The sequence below is a fragment of the Mobula hypostoma genome, chromosome 17 (genome assembly GCF_963921235.1).
Source record: "Mobula hypostoma chromosome 17, sMobHyp1.1, whole genome shotgun sequence".
NCBI lineage: Eukaryota > Metazoa > Chordata > Chondrichthyes > Myliobatiformes > Myliobatidae > Mobula > Mobula hypostoma.
In genome coordinates this window covers 22,469,248-22,486,931 of record NC_086113.1, presented here as the reverse complement: position 1 = coordinate 22,486,931, position 17,684 = coordinate 22,469,248, and the positions used below count along the sequence as shown (strand labels likewise).

At 40.5% G+C, this 17,684-nt stretch overlaps 1 protein-coding gene across 3 annotated transcripts in view; it reads right to left on the bottom strand.

The window, feature by feature from the left end:
- The window catches only part of pign (phosphatidylinositol glycan anchor biosynthesis, class N), a 150,758-nt gene that overhangs the window by 2,704 nt on the left and 130,370 nt on the right, over positions 1–17,684 (bottom strand). For all 3 annotated transcript variants that reach the window (XM_063069652.1, XM_063069653.1, XM_063069654.1), the window contains exons 26-28: positions 15,393–15,466; positions 15,239–15,281; positions 11,876–11,928 (exon numbers count right to left, since the gene is read on the bottom strand). In XM_063069652.1, coding sequence (XP_062925722.1) covers positions 11,876–11,928; positions 15,239–15,281; positions 15,393–15,466 — 170 coding nt within the window. The remainder of the gene's footprint in view (positions 1–11,875; positions 11,929–15,238; positions 15,282–15,392; positions 15,467–17,684) is intronic.

Below are 17,684 nucleotides of genomic sequence, written 5' to 3'. Positions count from 1 at the left end.
GCCAGAGAATTGGAAATGAATACCAGTGAATTGATCCACTTGACCTGAAACAGGAATGTGTGGGCCATGGCAGTCAAAGCTCAAACTGGGCATGGCACCTGATGATGATGATGATAGAATCAATGAAAGACTGCACCAACAGGGTAGATAATCAGTGTCCAATAGACAACAAACTGTGCAAACACAAAAATAAATAATAATAAATAATAAATAAGCAATAAATATAGAGAATATGAGATGAAGAATTCTAGAAAGTGAGTACATAGGTTGTGGGAACATTTCAGTGATAGGGCAGGTGAAGTTACCCCCTTTGGTTCAAGAGTTTGATGGTCGAGTGGAGCCTGAAGACCCACACTTGACAATTCAGAAACAGTTTTCTCTCTTCCACCATCAGATTTCTCAATAATCTATGAACCCAGATACTACCTCATTCTTCCTGTATTGTTTTGTAGTTTATAGTAATCGTACTGCTGCAATCTGCTGATGACACCACTGTTGTTGGCCACATCAAAGGTGGTGACAAATTGACATACAAGAGGGAGATTGAAAATCTGGTTGAATGTCCTCACAACAACCATCTGTCGCTCAACATCAGCAGAACCAGAAAGCTGATTATTGAATACAGGAGAATAAAACCAGAGGTCCATGAGAACGTCCTCATCAGGGGATTAGAGGTGGAGATGGTCAGTAACTTTAAATTCCCTGGCATTATCATATAAAAGGATCTGTCCTGGGACCAACACATAAGTACCATTACAAAGAAGGCACGGCAGTGCCTCTATTTTCTTAGAAGTTTGCTTAGGTTCGGCAAGTCATCGAAAACTCTGATAAACTTCTATAGATGCACAGTGGAGAGTATACTGCCTGGTTGCATCATAGTCTGGTATGGAAACACCAATGCTCAAGAACAGAAAAGCCTACAAAAACTGGTGGATACAGCATATCCATTACCGGCAAATCCCTTCCCATCACTGAGCACATCTACAAGGAGCACTGCCAAAAGAAAGCAGCATCTACTATCAGGGACCCCAACATCCGAGCCATAGTCTCTTCAGGCTGCTGTCGTCAGGCAGGAGGTACATGAGCCTATGGTCCCACACCACCAGGTTCAAGAACAGTTATTACCCTGTACAATCAGGCTCCTGAACCAGCGTGGATAATTTCACTCACCTCAACACTGAACTAATTTCACAACCTACAGACTCACTTTCAAGGCTCTACAACTCATGTTCTAGGTTACCTATCTATCTATTGTATTTGCACTGTCTGTCTTCTTTTGCACATTGACTGTTGGTCAGTTTCTGTGTAATTTTTCATTGATTCTATTGTATTTCTTTATTCTACTGCGAGTGCCTGCAAGAAGATGAATCTCAAGAGTAGCATATGGTGACATATATGTATTTTGATAATAAGTTGACTTGGTATTTTGTATGGTGCTACAAAACAACAAGTTTCACATCATACAGTGATAATAAACCTAATTCTGATGCTGAAATTAAGGGAGCTAGGGTTTTACTCTTTGGAGAGAAGGAGGATGAGAGGAGACATGATAGAGGTGTACAAGATAATAAGAGGAATAGATAGAGTGGATAGCCAGCGCCTCTTCCCCAGGGCACCACTGCTCGATAAAAGAAGACATAGCTCTAAGGTAAGGGGTGGGAAGTTCAAGGGGGATATTAGAGGAAGGTTTTTTTACTCACCGAGAGTGGTTGGTGCGTGGAATGCACTGCTTGAGTCAGTGGTGGAGGCAGATACACTCATGAAGTTTAAGAGACTACTAGACAGGTATATGGAGGAATTTAAGGTGGGCAGTTATATGGGAGGCAGGGTTTGAGGGTCGGCACAACATTGTGGGCCGAAGGGCCTGTAATGTGCTGTACTATTCTATGTTCTATGAAACAAGGTAAGGTATCAACCAGGATTCTCACTTCCAATTATGACACAAACTGACCTCTCATGTAATTAACAGTCAAAGACTGAAAGGCTAAAATTAATGGAACTATAGCCAACACTTATCAGGAGAACAATGGGGTTGTGTGTAGGGCAGGTAGAGATGGATGCAATTAATTAATATATAGGGTTGAGAAGATGTACCAAGTTCTATTCTCTTTTTTGCATATTCCAAAACCACAGTGCAGCGGTAAAAAGAGACTTACCACTGTGTACAGCTAACAATGCACAGGATTGGAGAACGTCAGTGTCAGATCGCAGGGGCCAGCATCATCTAGCTGACACTGTATTGGTTATTGCCTTACTTGTGACAACTAGGTAGGTGGGCAACATGTTCCTATTTGTTACAGCACCAGTGTGACAACTGTGAATTTCCCAGAGTTAAAAGAGATTAACAGATCAATTCTCACTTTGTACTTTGAACTTCATAGCATAGCATGGTAAACAAGGGAGTTAAGAAGATTGACAAACAGTAGATGAAAGAACAGCCATTAACAAAGACTGTCAGTGCTCATCTAGTTTCTTGGCACTCTTTATTTCTTGCCTAGCAAATACAAAAATAAAGAAGATTGAGAATCTATATTTGCAAAAGACCATTTTTAATTCAATCAAGTATTATGCAAAGCATTCAAATGCCCTAGCACCCACCATTTCAGGATTCTAGAGACTTTGCGTAATGTGAAAGTTTGAAGAGGTAATAAGTTATATAGATCAGGGCAGGATAGTAGATGCAATTTACACGGACTTCAGTCAGACCTTTGAGAGGAAGAAGTGGGCAAACTAAGCATCATCTCTGCCTGGCAATACAAGACAGAGAGTAATGATAGAGGTCTATGTTTGTGATTAGTTGCCTCTAACTAGTGGCATCCCATAAAGATCAAAGCGAGGACACTTGCTATCTATAGTCGACATGAATGACCCAGAGCTAGAATTGGGAGGCATGATCAGTACGTTTGTAACAACATGAAGACTGGTGGAGTTGTGGATGATGCAAAAGGGCAGTCCAAGTCTGTAAAGAGACATTCATGTGTTGTGAAATGGACTGAATAAGAGTTTAAACCAGGCAAGTGTAAGGTGATGCATTTTGAGAGCACAAAGAAGACAAGGAGATCGGCCGTGAATCACAGGGTTTACAGAATATTGAGGAACAAGCAGACCTTGCAGTACAAGTCCATTGATCCATGAAGGTGGCAAAACAGGTAGATAATGGGCAGCATGGTAGCATAGTGGTTAGCACAACGCTTTACAGTACAGGCGACCCAGGTTCAATTCCTGTTACTGCCTGTAAGACAGCGCTGTGTGGGGAGTCTGTACATTCTCCCTGTGACTGCATGGGTTGCCCCTGGGTGCTCTGGTTTCCTCCTACAGTCCAAAGACAAACCGGTTGTAGGTCAATTGGTCATTGTAAATTGTAAGGTTATTAGGCAAGGATTAAATCGGGGGCTGACAGGTGGCATTGTTCAATGGGCCAGAAGGGCCTATTCCTTGCCATATCTCAATAAAAAAAAATGATTAAGCAGGCTTATTGGATATTTGTCTTCATTATTCAAGGTAGTGAATACCAAAGGAGCGAATTTATGCTTCAACCTTATGAAGCCCTGCTCAGGTGGCAGATAGAGTAGTGTTTGTAATTCTGTCCCCAGGAAGGACGCAGTAGCGATGGAGAGGGTGCAGAGAATATATACAAAGAATTTGCGTTGTATGAAGAGGGTCACTTATGAGAAGAGGCTGGAGAAGCTGAAGTGGAGGAAATTGATAAGCGACATGTTTAAGGTATATAAAATTACAAGAGAGGATAGAATGTAGGAAATATTTCCCCATAGCAGTCATAGATACAACCAGATGACATAAATTTAGGGTAAAGGAGAAGAGAATTATAGGGGAGATACAGAGGACGTTCTTCACCCAGAGAGTGGTGAGTGCCTGGAATGTACTGCCAGAGAGTGGTTGAAGCTGCATCAGTGCCAGTAACGAAAACCAACTTCCCCCAGGATTAATAAAATATGACTATTTAGGAAGTATCTAGGTGAATCACTCTGGCGTTGAGGGCTATGGGCTGCTAGCTGGGATTAGTACTGAAGAAAGCTCACTGCCTGGCATGGACAAGTTTTGCTGAATGGTCTGCTTCCATGTTATATGATTCTATGACTTCAGTTAGCACCAGTGTTTATGTACACACAAGTAATGCAATGAGTTGGAGCTTTCCAGCTCTTTTTCCTTATGAGCTACTCAATGAATGGCCCAGTACAGAAGGACATCATGAATATTATTGTTATGGCTTTTTCACCTCGCAGTCAGTATCTCTAAGTAGAGTGGAGATTCAGAAGAAGTGAGGTGCAATAGTCTAAACTCAGTATTTCTTTTGCAGGCTCTGCTTCTTCCCCAACGATGGATGCCGTCCTGCATGTGAAATGCAAGTGACAGTTGTTCTTCTTAGCTGCACATATGGTGAGCATGCTATCGGAGCCCACTGACACCTTGCAAAGGATTCAATGAAGACAAACAGTTATTCCCTTGAACCTGCATTCAAGAATCCAATGGGGCAGATCTAGTAATACCTGCTGTAATAGTTTGCCTTCCAAACTCTCCAGAAATAAAACTGGCCGGGCGTGGGGCGGGAGAGTTTCCATGCTGATCAATATTAATAGCGTTAATGGAAGTAAAACCTGAGCAAAAACACATGGCAGGCATTTGTGACAATGATTGGGCTGCACAGTAGTGTAGCGATCAGAGTGGTGCTTTTACAGTGCCTGTGACCCAGTTTCAATTCTGCTGCTGTGTGAGGAGTTTGTACATTCTCCCTGTGGGCCGGAAACGCCTGTCACCACAGTGCATCGCTAAAAAAGAAACAAAACATAGCACAGGAACAGAGCCTAAATGACGTGACAAACTAATTAGATTGGTAGTCAAATGCCCAACTAAACTAAACACAATGTCTCTACCTTACCATTTCCTACACATTCATTTGCCTATGTAAAAGCCATCTTAACACTTCTTTTCTATTTCCCTCTACCACGCCAGACAGTGCAACCCATTCTCTGTTTTAAAAAAACTTGCCCTGCACACCCCACTTTGAACTTGTCCCCTCTTAGCTGAAATGCACGTCCCCTGGTATTAGACATTTCAACCCCTCCCCTCCTCCCACCCCCGGGAGAAAATATACTGGCTGTCTGCCTATGGCTCACTTAATCTTATAAACCTCTTTCAATCTCAGCCTCCACCGCTTCAGAGAAAACAGCTCAAGTTTGTCCAACCTCTCGTTATGGCACATGCTCTCTAATCCCGGGTAAACCTCTTCCGCGCCCTCTCCAAAGGGTCCACATAATGGGCTGACCAGAACTGAATGTAAAACTCCAGCTGAGATCTAACTGGATTTTTATAAAGCTGCAGTAAAACTACCTGACTCTTGAATTCAGCTCCTTGCCTAGCAAGGGCAAGCATGCCACATGCCTTCTTTACCACCTTATCATCCCCGTAAGCACTTTCAGGGAACTGTGTACTTGGATCTCAAGATCCCACTGCACATCAACACTGTTAACGGCCTTGCCATTAACAATGTACTGTCCCTTTACATTTGATTTCGCCAAGTGCAACGCTTCACATTTGGCCGGGCTAAACACCATCTGCCACTTCACTGCCCATATCTGCAACTGATCCATATCCCATTGCATCCCTTGCCAGTCTTCTGTGCTACCCACAAGACCACAATCTTTGCATTGCCTGCAATATTTATTTTTCTAACCATCTACTTTTTCATCCAGGTCATTTACATATATCACGACCACCAAAGGTAGACAAACTTGTCGTGGTTTGGAGGCTTGCGTGCATCAGGGCATTATGGTTTGGTTTTTGGTGGAGTCACCTATGCCAGACAGGTCAAAGGGTAGAGACCAGACTAAGAGTGTTCCACTGGTCCTCCAGGTTTAGGGGGTTCTGCTCAGGGCTACCAACCCTGACTGGTAAAACAAAATTGTTACAGAAACAGCAGTGAAGAATCCTACATCAGAGTGTGATGGTATTCCTGAGTCTCCACCCAGAACTTACATGACTGACAGTAGTGAAAACTGAGAGTGAGCTACTGACACGATGAAGGAAGCCCTGAACACTGCCAGAGATGGAGGACCGTCATTGCTTTTCTAAACGGCAGCAGTGTAACGAGCAAAGGAAGAGAGAGACCAGACGTCCCAGTGCAGATCCCTGCGGAACACCACTCTTCTCAGACCTCCAGCCAGAAAAAGTCCCATTGACCACTACCCTCTGTCTTGTATGGGCAAACTAATTCTGCATCCAAACAGCTACAAACACCATGGATCCCTTGCATCTTAATGCTCCCACGCATTTCACTCCATCACTCAAAGTCAATATTGCACAATGGTTTAAAATCTAATCTAAACTTTCCTCAAGCTTTGCTGATAAAGTTTAACAAGCTTACTGGGCTGAATTGACCTTGAAGATGTTATTAAGATACATGGTAGCTGTTAAACATGTCAACTTTTGATTCAGAAACTAAAAACAGCTTTTATTGCCAACTCCAAATGTGGTGGGGGGGCGGCGGGGGAACAATCTTGTTAGCATGCTAGGAGGACTTGATTACATCTATTAAGACAGAGTGTATTAAACAGGTGATAGTTCTGTATTCTGAAAATTGTAAAGTACAATATATTTTATTTTATTTTGCGACACAGCGGGAGGTAGGCCTTCCAGCCCTTCGAGCCACACCACCCCAGCAGCCCCTGACAAACCTGATTAACCCCAACCTAATCACGGGACAACTTACAATCACCAATTAACCTACGCGGTACGTCTTTGGTCAATGAGGGGAAACCAGAGCCCCTGGTGAAATCCCATGCATTCCATAGGGAGGAGATACAGCTACAGAATGGCGCCGGAATTGAACTTTGAACTCCAGAACGTCCTTAGCTGTAAGTGTTGCGCTAACCACTACGCTACCGATAAATTTGCAAAGATAAATACAAACGCTAACTAGGCAAAGTAGTTTATTAGTCAACAAAGCACATCGCTGTAACGCATATGAAAACAAAATTAAAAATGACCTTCAAATGAAGGGATAGGCCCTGACATTTTCCGCAAGCTCTTAAATCCATTTCTACCATATTATAGAACCTTTAGCCAGCCTTCACAGGAAACTACGTTGGACCACTGGGAGAATCTGCACGGGATTTCGGCATCACCTTCTTTTCCTGCCCCAGCATCGTGTTAAAATACTTAGCTTCAGTTGTTGTTTATATGATCGTATTGTTCAGTACTGAAATCTTGGCAATCCTCAATTAGAAACAAGGGAAGACCAACTCTAATCCTTTTCAACAAATCACTTCAACTCAGTTCCAGAATTTTACATCCTTCCACCCTACTCGTGCAGTGATTCCCACAATCAAATCTATTTTTTAAAATTAATTTATTCAATGCCATCTCTGGCATGATCATCACTTGTTTCCAGAACAAGAATTCACTGCCCATACTTGACTGCCCTTGAGAAGCTACTGGTGCATGTCTTCCAGAATGGCTGTAGTTCTGTAATTAACTTCAGTGGCTTGACAGAACTGACTGGGTTGCTGGCCACTTGCAGCGACTCTGGTGTCCTATACATGTCAGACCCAGTAAGAAAGGAGATCCCTTTCCCCACTCACAGTTCTCTTAATTTAGTAAACTGCAGATGATAACGTTATGTCCACCCAAAATGGATCTTTTTAAATCCATATTATTTAATTAACTGAATTTAAATACGCCAGGTGCCATGATTGAATTTGAACTCGGTGTCAGCTGATCATCAGTTCAGAGCTCCAGATTGCAGATCCAGTCACTCAACCCATTAGACAACTCATCCAGAATGCTGAATGTTGGGAATGAAACTGCTACCAAATTGCTTTTTAAATGATAGTAAATCTGGAACTGAATTTGTAAAAATGTGTTATCATTGGATTCCTGCGACAGAACCCAATCATGCTGAAATTTCAAACAAGTGAAAATCTGCAGATGCTTGAAATCCAGAGCAACGCACACAAAATACTGGAGGAACTAGGCAGGCCAGGCAGCATCTATGGAAAAGAGTACAGTCAATGATTCAGGCCTAGACGCTGATCACTTTCACTCTCTTGCCTTCTTCCACTGATTTGTTAAATTTAACCAATCTCCCTCAAAAAAAATGCCTAAAACTATAAGAAATGCAAACTCAGTTGCCACTTTGAAACACCAGCACAAAAGCTATTTAATTAACCTTGCTTTTAATAAACACCACTTTGTCTTTTATTTTTATGTCTACACTTTATCCCATTGTAAAACACTCTGAACTACGTCTTTTGTATTAAAAGTACTCTATAAATAAGTTATTATTTAAATATTTCTAAAGATAAAGATTAGCTTTATTTTTTGCACGTACATCGAAACATTGAAACATACAGTGAAATATATCACTTGTGTCAAAACAAATTAGTGAGAATTATACTGGACAGTCTGCAAGTGTTGCCACGTTACCGGGGCCAACGAAGTATGCCTATAATTCACTGACCCTAACACGTACACCTTCGGAATGTGGGAGGAAAGCCAAACGAACCCCTTACAGAAAGTGGTGGGAATTGAACTCCAATCCACGATCGTTGGCGCAATAATAGTATTACACCGACTGCTATACTACTGTGCTGTCCTAGTTCCAAAAATATTAAAAGATTCCTCACAACTTTTAATGCTTTCTGTTTAAACTGTGAATGACTGTGTGGTTGGGGGGGGGGGGAGGAGGAAATCAGGTCAGTAACATTTGGCTCCTTATTCTATAAAAAACGTCACAGTCGGCAGACAGGAGACAGCAGCCAGGGTGGCTCCCAGAAATGAGTATTTAGTGCTAAAATGCCACCTAGTCCCCAAATCCTGATCTCTTTTTAAACATAGCTCACTAAAGTGAATGAATTATAAATTACAAACATTCCTTACCAAGACTTTTATTTAACTTGTCAGAGTAACACAAAAGTCAGTGTTAACACTTTCAAAATATGAAAATTTGAACACAACTGTAATTACCAAGTCAGTATCACTTTTATCATTTGGCTGATAATACATTTTAAGTTTGGCTGTTATTTCCATCTGCAGTAGATGCTCATTTATTCCCAAACTTGCCACAAATGTGTCCGTAAGGCACTGCAAAATGCAAACTAAAACTCAGGTGAAAATGAGTAAGGACACTAATAGTCAACACTGATGTTTTCATTTCTTTGACAGGGTGACTGATATAAATGTCATGGCAAGGTATTTTTATAACTTGTAGCTCACTCACTTCATAATGGATCCAGTTTATACTGGTATACTGTTAATACAGAAGTGAAGGCAAATCATCTAAGTACACTTTCAATTCATCCACCACCCCCCACCATTCATCACCACAACAGCAACTGGGGAGTTTAAATTCAATCGATTATATAAACCTAAAAGACAGCTGGCATCAATACTAATGATCGTGAAACCATCTCCATCACAGGCATAACCTTCCCCGCCATCCAGGACATGATGAAGAGGCAGTGCCGCAAGATCTTTTCCCTTTGGCATTATTTTTTTATTTTGTAGTTTAAAGCAATGTTACGTCTTTGTACTTTACTGCTGCCTCAAAACAAAAAAATTCATGTCATATAAGGCTGTGACAATAAACCTGATTCCAATTCTGATTCACCAAATTAAAAATCTAATTGGTTCAATAATGGTCTTCAGAAGTGAATCAACCACTTACTTGTTCTGGCTTGCAAATGTCTCCACAACTATAGCGAAGTGATTGACTCTTACTGGCCCACTGAAATGGCAGAATGTGACTAAATTCATGGATAATTAAGGGTATACAGAACTCTATGGCTTTGGCAACAGAAACTTAAATTTAAAAAAGATGACAGCTATGTTAACACTCTCGCAAAATGTTTATGGATTATATCGAGTCTGGAACAAACAAATGTACAAGTCACTAGAAAATCTGTCTTCATTAAAATCACGGGCCACAATAAATGATCACCTCAAAACAGGGAGAGTGCAAAGGATGATTAATTGCAAGAGGAGAAGATGGGAAGAAACAGCTTTCATATTACTCAGTGGTAGAAGAGAATCCTTTGTTCACGAAGAAAGATGGCATCAATGTCAGAGAATGAACTCCTATCCTCAGGCTTTTAAGGAGCAAAGAATCATGGAACCTTATAGCACACGACACCTTTCAATGATCTCTCCCATCCATTCAACAATCTCTTTGACACCCTACCATCAGGCAGGAGGTACTGTAGTATTAGGACAAGAGGTTTTATGATGGGAAACAACTTCTTCCCCCAGGCCATAAGACTACTGAACTCCCTGCTACCAACCAGTTCTCAACACGTATGAAGCGCCAGTAGCGTTATACTGTTTACTTCTTAAACCTGCGTCGTAAATGCACCTTATTATTTGTTAATTTATTTGTGTTGTGTGTGAGAGTTACAGATATTGTGTTGTGCACTTTGATCAGGAGGAACGTTGTTTGCTTTGGCTGTATACACATGTACGTTGAATGACAATAAAGTGAACTTGAACTTATTCATGTGTCTACCTAAAAATCTTAAAATCCATCAAACTGCCTGATTCCACTACTACCCCTGGTATCCTATTCCAGACACCTAGCACATCCTGCATTTAAAAAAATATAACACTTATGTCACCTTTTAACTGCTCCCCTCTAAACTTCGTATCCTCTGGTGTTTGAAATTCATAACGTGGGGAAAAGGTTCTGACTGTCTAACCTGGCAATGTGTCTCATTATTTTAAAAACCTTTATCAGGTCTCCCTTCAGCCTCAAATGCTTTGGGGAGAACAACCAAATGCTAAAAGCCCTATACAAATGGAAGCTACTGATTAGGGTAATCCTACAAGGAGGCAGCCATTTTCATGCACCAAAACTAGAGTCATTACACTATAACGTATACAGTGGGTTGCAGTGGAGTGGGGTTAAATCAGAACATGTGGTAAGTGACAGCTGTATAGAGCAGGCAAAAGTCACAACGGTATTGTTTCTACCACAAACTGTTAACTATGCGATTAATTATATCTTTGTTGATGAATTATAGGCATCATGCCAACCATAGGTACATGCAGCATAACTCTCAGGTGGGGAAAGGGCCAGATCTTAACTCAAGGGTTTAATTAACTCGCTAAAACTACATATAGAGGGAAGACTCTTATTCAACCAAGTAAAATGTTTTCTGTATTTACTTATGTTTGGAAATATTATAACAAACCTCAGGCTCTGGGATGTTGGAAATAGAAAAATTAGTAAGATAGAAAAGTCATATCCAGCTAACCAAATCCAGTGCTTTATTTTATTGTATTAATAAGCTGTATTAGTTCTGTTAGGTGTCATGCTAAAATCACTGCCGAGTTTCTCAGTAAACTGCGCTAGACTAAATGTCACATAGCCATTTAATAAATCATCTGGAGCAACTCCAGATAAGCAGGTTTGAGGAGTGTAAGCTGAATTTCCTTCTCAAATCCTATAAACTGGTAGAATCAATTCAGACCTAATTCATATCAAAGCCAGTTTTAGATTCTATGACGAACAATCTAGTCCCCTTCCTGTTTTTAATCTAGCTCCACTTGTGCAAGTGCCAAATCTACATCATCTGCAATTTGTGCAAGCATTGCCACTGCAAAGATTGCTGCATGCTAAATTTTATAAAATAATCTGGCTTTTTACGTAGAGAAACAGACTTGCAAGACAATGAAATGCTTACTGACCCATATCCTCATGTTTACATTATCATGGTACATTACCTTGGTGAAAAGGGTCAGATGAAAATCAGGAGGGGTCAAGTACAAAAGATTTTATGATGAGCATCTTATAAAACATGATAGATATATATAGATATAAATCAAAAATCAGCAGGGCATTGAACTGATTCAAAAATTTACCTACCTGGTTCCAATGTCCAGCCAACTTCCATTGTCTTTAACCAGAAAGAAAAAATGCTGCAAATATATAACAACATTAAACGTCAGAAATGCTAGTGATTGGAAAAAGTAGATTATTTTTCATTCATTAAACTGTATTAAGAAAACCAGTGTCTTTTTAAAACTATCACAGCAACATAGTTTTCCCAGCCACATCTTCTTACATGTTTGAAAGCATTGGCAATGCTTTCAAACTCATGACCAGAAGGCCAGAGTATTCTGGGGTCAGTCATCTATCAGAGTTTTCCTGACTCAATGTGTCATTCTGCTCATAACAGAACCGCTCCTAATGGAGAACCTCAGCATGGTACTCCTGCCAGCTTAGGAGCTCTCTTCAAACTGCAACCAGATTTTCAGATGCAAGGGAGATACATTTGCATTTATTTGCTTGAAAACAGTTTTTAAAAACAAATTGAGGTTTCCTCTATATCCAATGTTTCACTGGATGTGTTTTTCTGTAGTCTGTTTCAGTCCCATTAAAAAATGAAAAGCACCTGATTACGCATGCTCAAATGTGTCATATACCAATCATACTACAGTTATTTTTTTAGATTAAAGTCTGTCACCAGTCTTGTGGCCCATCAGGCCGGTGCTTATGCCAGTTTCCATGGCGTGAAGTGACTGAGAGTACGAGACTCCTCCTCCAGATAGGACACCAGTCTATCGCGAGGTTAACCCCCAGCATTTTTGCTGGTACCCATTCTCAGCAGGGTAGACTGGAGCATTGTGTGGTTAATTGCCTTGCTCAAGGACACACACGCTGCCTCAGCTGAGGCTTGAACCCTCGACCTTCAGAGCGCTAGTCCAATGCCCTAACCACTTGGCCACGCGCCACACGCAAATGAAATAGTTATAGAAGTACATAAAATTATAAGAGGCATAGATAAGGTGGATAATAATAATTTTTCCCTCATGGTAGGGAAGTTGAAAACTTAGTTGAAAACATAGATTTAAGGTGAGAGGAGAAAGATTTAAGAGGGACTTGAGGGGCAACTTTTTCCACACACAGGGTGGTGAGTATATGGAATGAACTGCCAGAGGAAGTGCCTGAGGCAGGTACAGACAAACAAGAGAAAATGTGCAGATGCTGGAAATCCAAAATACTGGAGGAACTCAGCAGGTCAGGCAACATCTACGGAAAAGAGTACAGTCGACATTTCAGGCCGAGACCCTTCAGCAGGAGTGGAGAAAAAAAAATGTAAAAAAAAACACATACTCTACTCATCTTTTTTTCTCCAGTCCTGCTGAAGGGTCTTATCCTGAAGCGTCAACTGTACTCTTTTCCTTAGATGCTGCTGATACTGCTGAGCTCCTCCTGCATTTTGTGTGCGAGGCGGGTACAATAGTATATTTTCAGAAGCATCCCAATGGGCATGTGGTGGAGTCAGGCTTTGAGGGATATGGGTTGAATGCAGAAAACTGGGACTAACTGGCCAGCATGGAGTGGTTGGGCTGGAGGACCTGCATCCATGCTGCATTGCTCTTGGACTCTATACCTGATGGGCATGAACAATGTTTATTGAACTCTAACTTTATTTTTCATATGCTAAAGATGACAGTTTTAGTGCAGCATTATTTTGAGACCCAGATTGTAGCTCGTGAGATTCCAACCACATTGATTTCAGGGGTATGCTTCAATATAACCCACAAGAAAAACAATGATTATTTTACACTGAGATAAGTGAGGAACGTAATTGTCCAAAAAAGAAAGGACATTTAAGCCCTCTGTATCGTGCAATTCTGACCAAGAGTGGGACAGACCAAGTTTTCCTTCACTCTTAAGTAATCATAATAGTCATAGAAAAGTACAACACAGAAAAAGGCCTTAAAGCCCATGATAAACCATTTAAAATGCTTAATCCCATTGACTTACACTGGGACCTCAGCCCTCCTATCTCATTTTAATATTTGGAGTAGACTACAGACATTAGAACCCACTCTCAATGGGCCTTCTATGTTAATGGGGGAAGGGGTGAAAGAAAGGGCTTCAGTTGATTGAATAGACAAGGCACTGACTCAGTAGTACAATTAAAAGTACATTGGAAATGGGTAGACAGGGTATAGTGCCAAATCGTACAAATCATTTATGTTTACTCAATGCTGGAAAAAGTTAGATGATTTAATGAGGTCAAGTAAGATAAGAGGAGTGAGCCACTTCCTCTGAGAATGTATGGTACCATGTACTGTATGCATACCACTTAAGAGTATTGTGTGTTCTAGTGCTGTAATTGCTTGTCATTACTGCCCACACAATGCCCATTATATTCCTAGCTCCCTCTTTTGAATATTACTTTACTCACATTATTATAATTGCTTTTCAGGGAATGAAATTACATCTGTCATTCATCTGCCATCACATTCATTATGCGTTAACTTACATTTTCTCATAACCCCTTTCATTGTATACTTTTTCCAACAATTACAGGAATGGCAATGACACGGAGGAAAATTTTGATGGCTATTTGTAAAAATGTGTTACTCAAGGTACTGTGTATACCTGCACGAGGCTTGCAGTGGATCAGGATTTTGTGAATCCACAGTGGTAGTGGGAGTGGGGTGACTGTTCAAATCAAACACGGTAGTTCAAGTGAAGAAGCTCATCAGTAGAATGTCATTGCAGGGCAGAAGCTTCAATGAAAATGTCAGTCACCATGGATCAGGATGTGGATTAGAAGGCACCCCCATTTGAGGAAGCGAATATAGAAACAGTCTCCACTTTTTCTTAAAATGGTTGTGCTCCTACTGAGTTGTAGAATACCAGAATGGATCCCTTGGGCCTCTGAGTCACAGATATCTAGCCTAACACTGAGAAACCTGAGGAAGGATGGCACTGTTCAAGGTGCTTTCATTCAAATGAGGTATTGTACTGAGGCCTAGACTGTTCTCATAAATGGTTATAAATGATTCCGTCATTGTATTTCAGAAAAATTCCAAAGAAATTTTCCCTTCTGTTAAAACCAGCACCTGCCCTTCAATGAACGGAAGGAGGACTATTCATGATCACTTTACTGTTTGTGGGACCTTGCATACATCGTGATTCTTAATACTGCAGCAGTGCATGCTCTTCAATAAGAACATTCACTGCCTGTTTTGGGACGTAGGAAATGGATATAAAGCATTCTAAAAAAAATCCTCTTTATCACATGAATAACTTGACTACATTTATAAGGCTTTGGATCTGAATTTATTTGATGTTGAGCAAAACACAGCAAAATGTGCAAATATTATCTAAAATGGTAATTTTCTTTCACTCTCTTTCATCATATAATGTCAGTTGAAAATTAATTTATGAAGCCATCAGTTTATTTACATATTAACAGCAACTCACCAAAGCCATAATGTCGGAGATTAGAAGAACAATCAAGAAAAGGCTATTGGAAAAGATCACAAACGTGTGTTAAAGATTCACATATTATTTCGAGCAATAGATCAATATCTGTTGCAAAATCATCTTATATAACATACATAGTTACTAGTTGTACCTGTTTGATGACAACTGAGTTGAAACTTGAATACTTTCAAATGCACACATCACGATTACAAAAGGAATTAATATCTGAATAAAATAAAAAAATATGGGTTCATGATCTGTGAGGTAACCAACCATTGAATTATTTCATTTTCATTTTTTAAATCTTTTTTATTATTAAAGATCAAGAAAAAAAAACATTAGGGTAATCAAGTCAACATGTCAATACATACAATGAAGAATTAAATTACCAAATAACTGATGAACAAAGCTAAACAATATATCAATAATAAGAAGAAAAAAATGAATATTTTTTAAGGAAAAAAAGAACCCCTACTAACTAAAACAAAAAAAACCTGCTAACAAAAAAAAACGGAAAAAAAAAACCATTGGGAGCACATCACGATTACAAAAGGAATTAATATCTGAATAAAATAAAAAAAAATGGGTTCATGATCTGTGAGGTACCCAGTCATTTAATTATCACCTAGATAAATATAAATTAATTACAAAATATTTGGCATAATATGCAATGATCTCAATAAAGGTCTCAAGATGGCGTTGAGCTGTATAAGTGAATGAGTGGGAGGAACAAGTTTGTTCTGTTGTGTTCTATGTTGTTCTACCGAGCTACGTTGGCACCAAAATGAGTGGTGACACTTGCGGGCTGCTCCCAACACACCTTCCAGTGTTTTGGTTGTTAATGCAAACAACGCATTTCACTGTATGTTTCGATGTACACATGCTAAATAAACTTCAATCTTGAATGATCTTCAAATTAAGGTATATTTTTGATGAAAATGTAAAATACATAAATCAAGTCCTTGATGACACAGGACAAGATAGGACAAAGTCAACATGGTTTCCTTAGTGGTAGACCTGAGGAGAGCTAAGGTACCGGTGACCCCTGTTTCCATTCAGGGGGTCAGTGTGGACATGGTGGAGGATTACAAATACCTGGGGATACGAACTGACAATAAACTGGACTGGTCAAAGAACACTGAGGCTGTCTACAAGAAGGGTCAGAGCTGTCTCTATTTCCTGAAGAGACTGAGGTCCTTTAACATCTGCCGGACGATGCTGAGGATGTTCTACGAGTCTGTAGTGGCCAGTGCTATCATGTTTGCTGTTGTGTGCTGGGGCAGCAGGCTGAGGGTGGCAGACACCAACAGAATCAACAAACTCATTCGTAAGGCCAGTGATGTTGTGGGGATGGAACTGGACTCTCTCACCGTGGTGTCTGAAAAGAGGATGCTGTCTAAGTTGCATGCCGTCTTGATCAATGTCTCCCATCCACTACATAATGTACTGGGTGGGCACAGGAGTACACTCAGCCAGAGACTCATTCCACCGAGATGCAGCACAGAGTGTCATAGGAAGTCATTCCTGCCTGTGGCCATCAAACTTTACAACTCCTCCCTTGGAGGGTCAGACACCCTGAGCCGATAGGCTGGTCCTGGACTTATTTCATAATTTACTGGCATAATTTACGTATTACTATTTAACTATTTATGGTACTATTACTATTTATTATTTATGGTGCAACTGTAACAAAAACCAATTTCCCCCGGGATCAATAAAGTATGACTATGACTATTAAGGGGAAATCTTGCCTGACAGACCTGTTGGAATTCTTTGAGAAGATTACAAGTAGGATAGATAAAGGGGATGTTGTACATTTGGACTTTTAGAAGGCCTTTAACAAGGTACAACACATGAAACTACTTACCAAGTTAAGAGCCCATGGCATTACAGGAGAGTTACTGGCATGGTTAGAGGATTGGCTGATTGGTAGGAAGCAGCCAGTGGGAATAAAAGGATCCTTTTCTGGTTGGCTGCCAGTGACTAGTGGTGTTCCATAGGGATTGGTGTTGGAGCCACTTCTTTTTATGCTATCAATGATTTAGATGATGGAATAGATAGCTTTGTTGCCAAGTTTGCATATGATATAAAGATTGGTGGAGGGACAGGTAGTGTTGAGGAAACAGGTAGGATGCAGAAGGACTAAGATAGATTAGGAGAATGGGCAAGAAAGTGGCAAATGAGGGTGGTGAATTTGTGGAATTCATTACCACAGGCAGCTGTGGAGGCCAGGTCAATGGAGAAAGTTAAGGCAGAGCTCAATAGGTTCTTGATTGGACATGGCATCAAAGGTTACTGGGAGAAAACCAGGGAGTGGGGCTGAGGAGGGAAAAAAAGGATCAGCCATGATTGAATGGCAGAGCAGATTCGATGGGCCAAATGGCCTAATTCTGCTCCTATGTCTTAAGTCAGTGACCAGAAAATAATCTTGGGAATTGTGGCT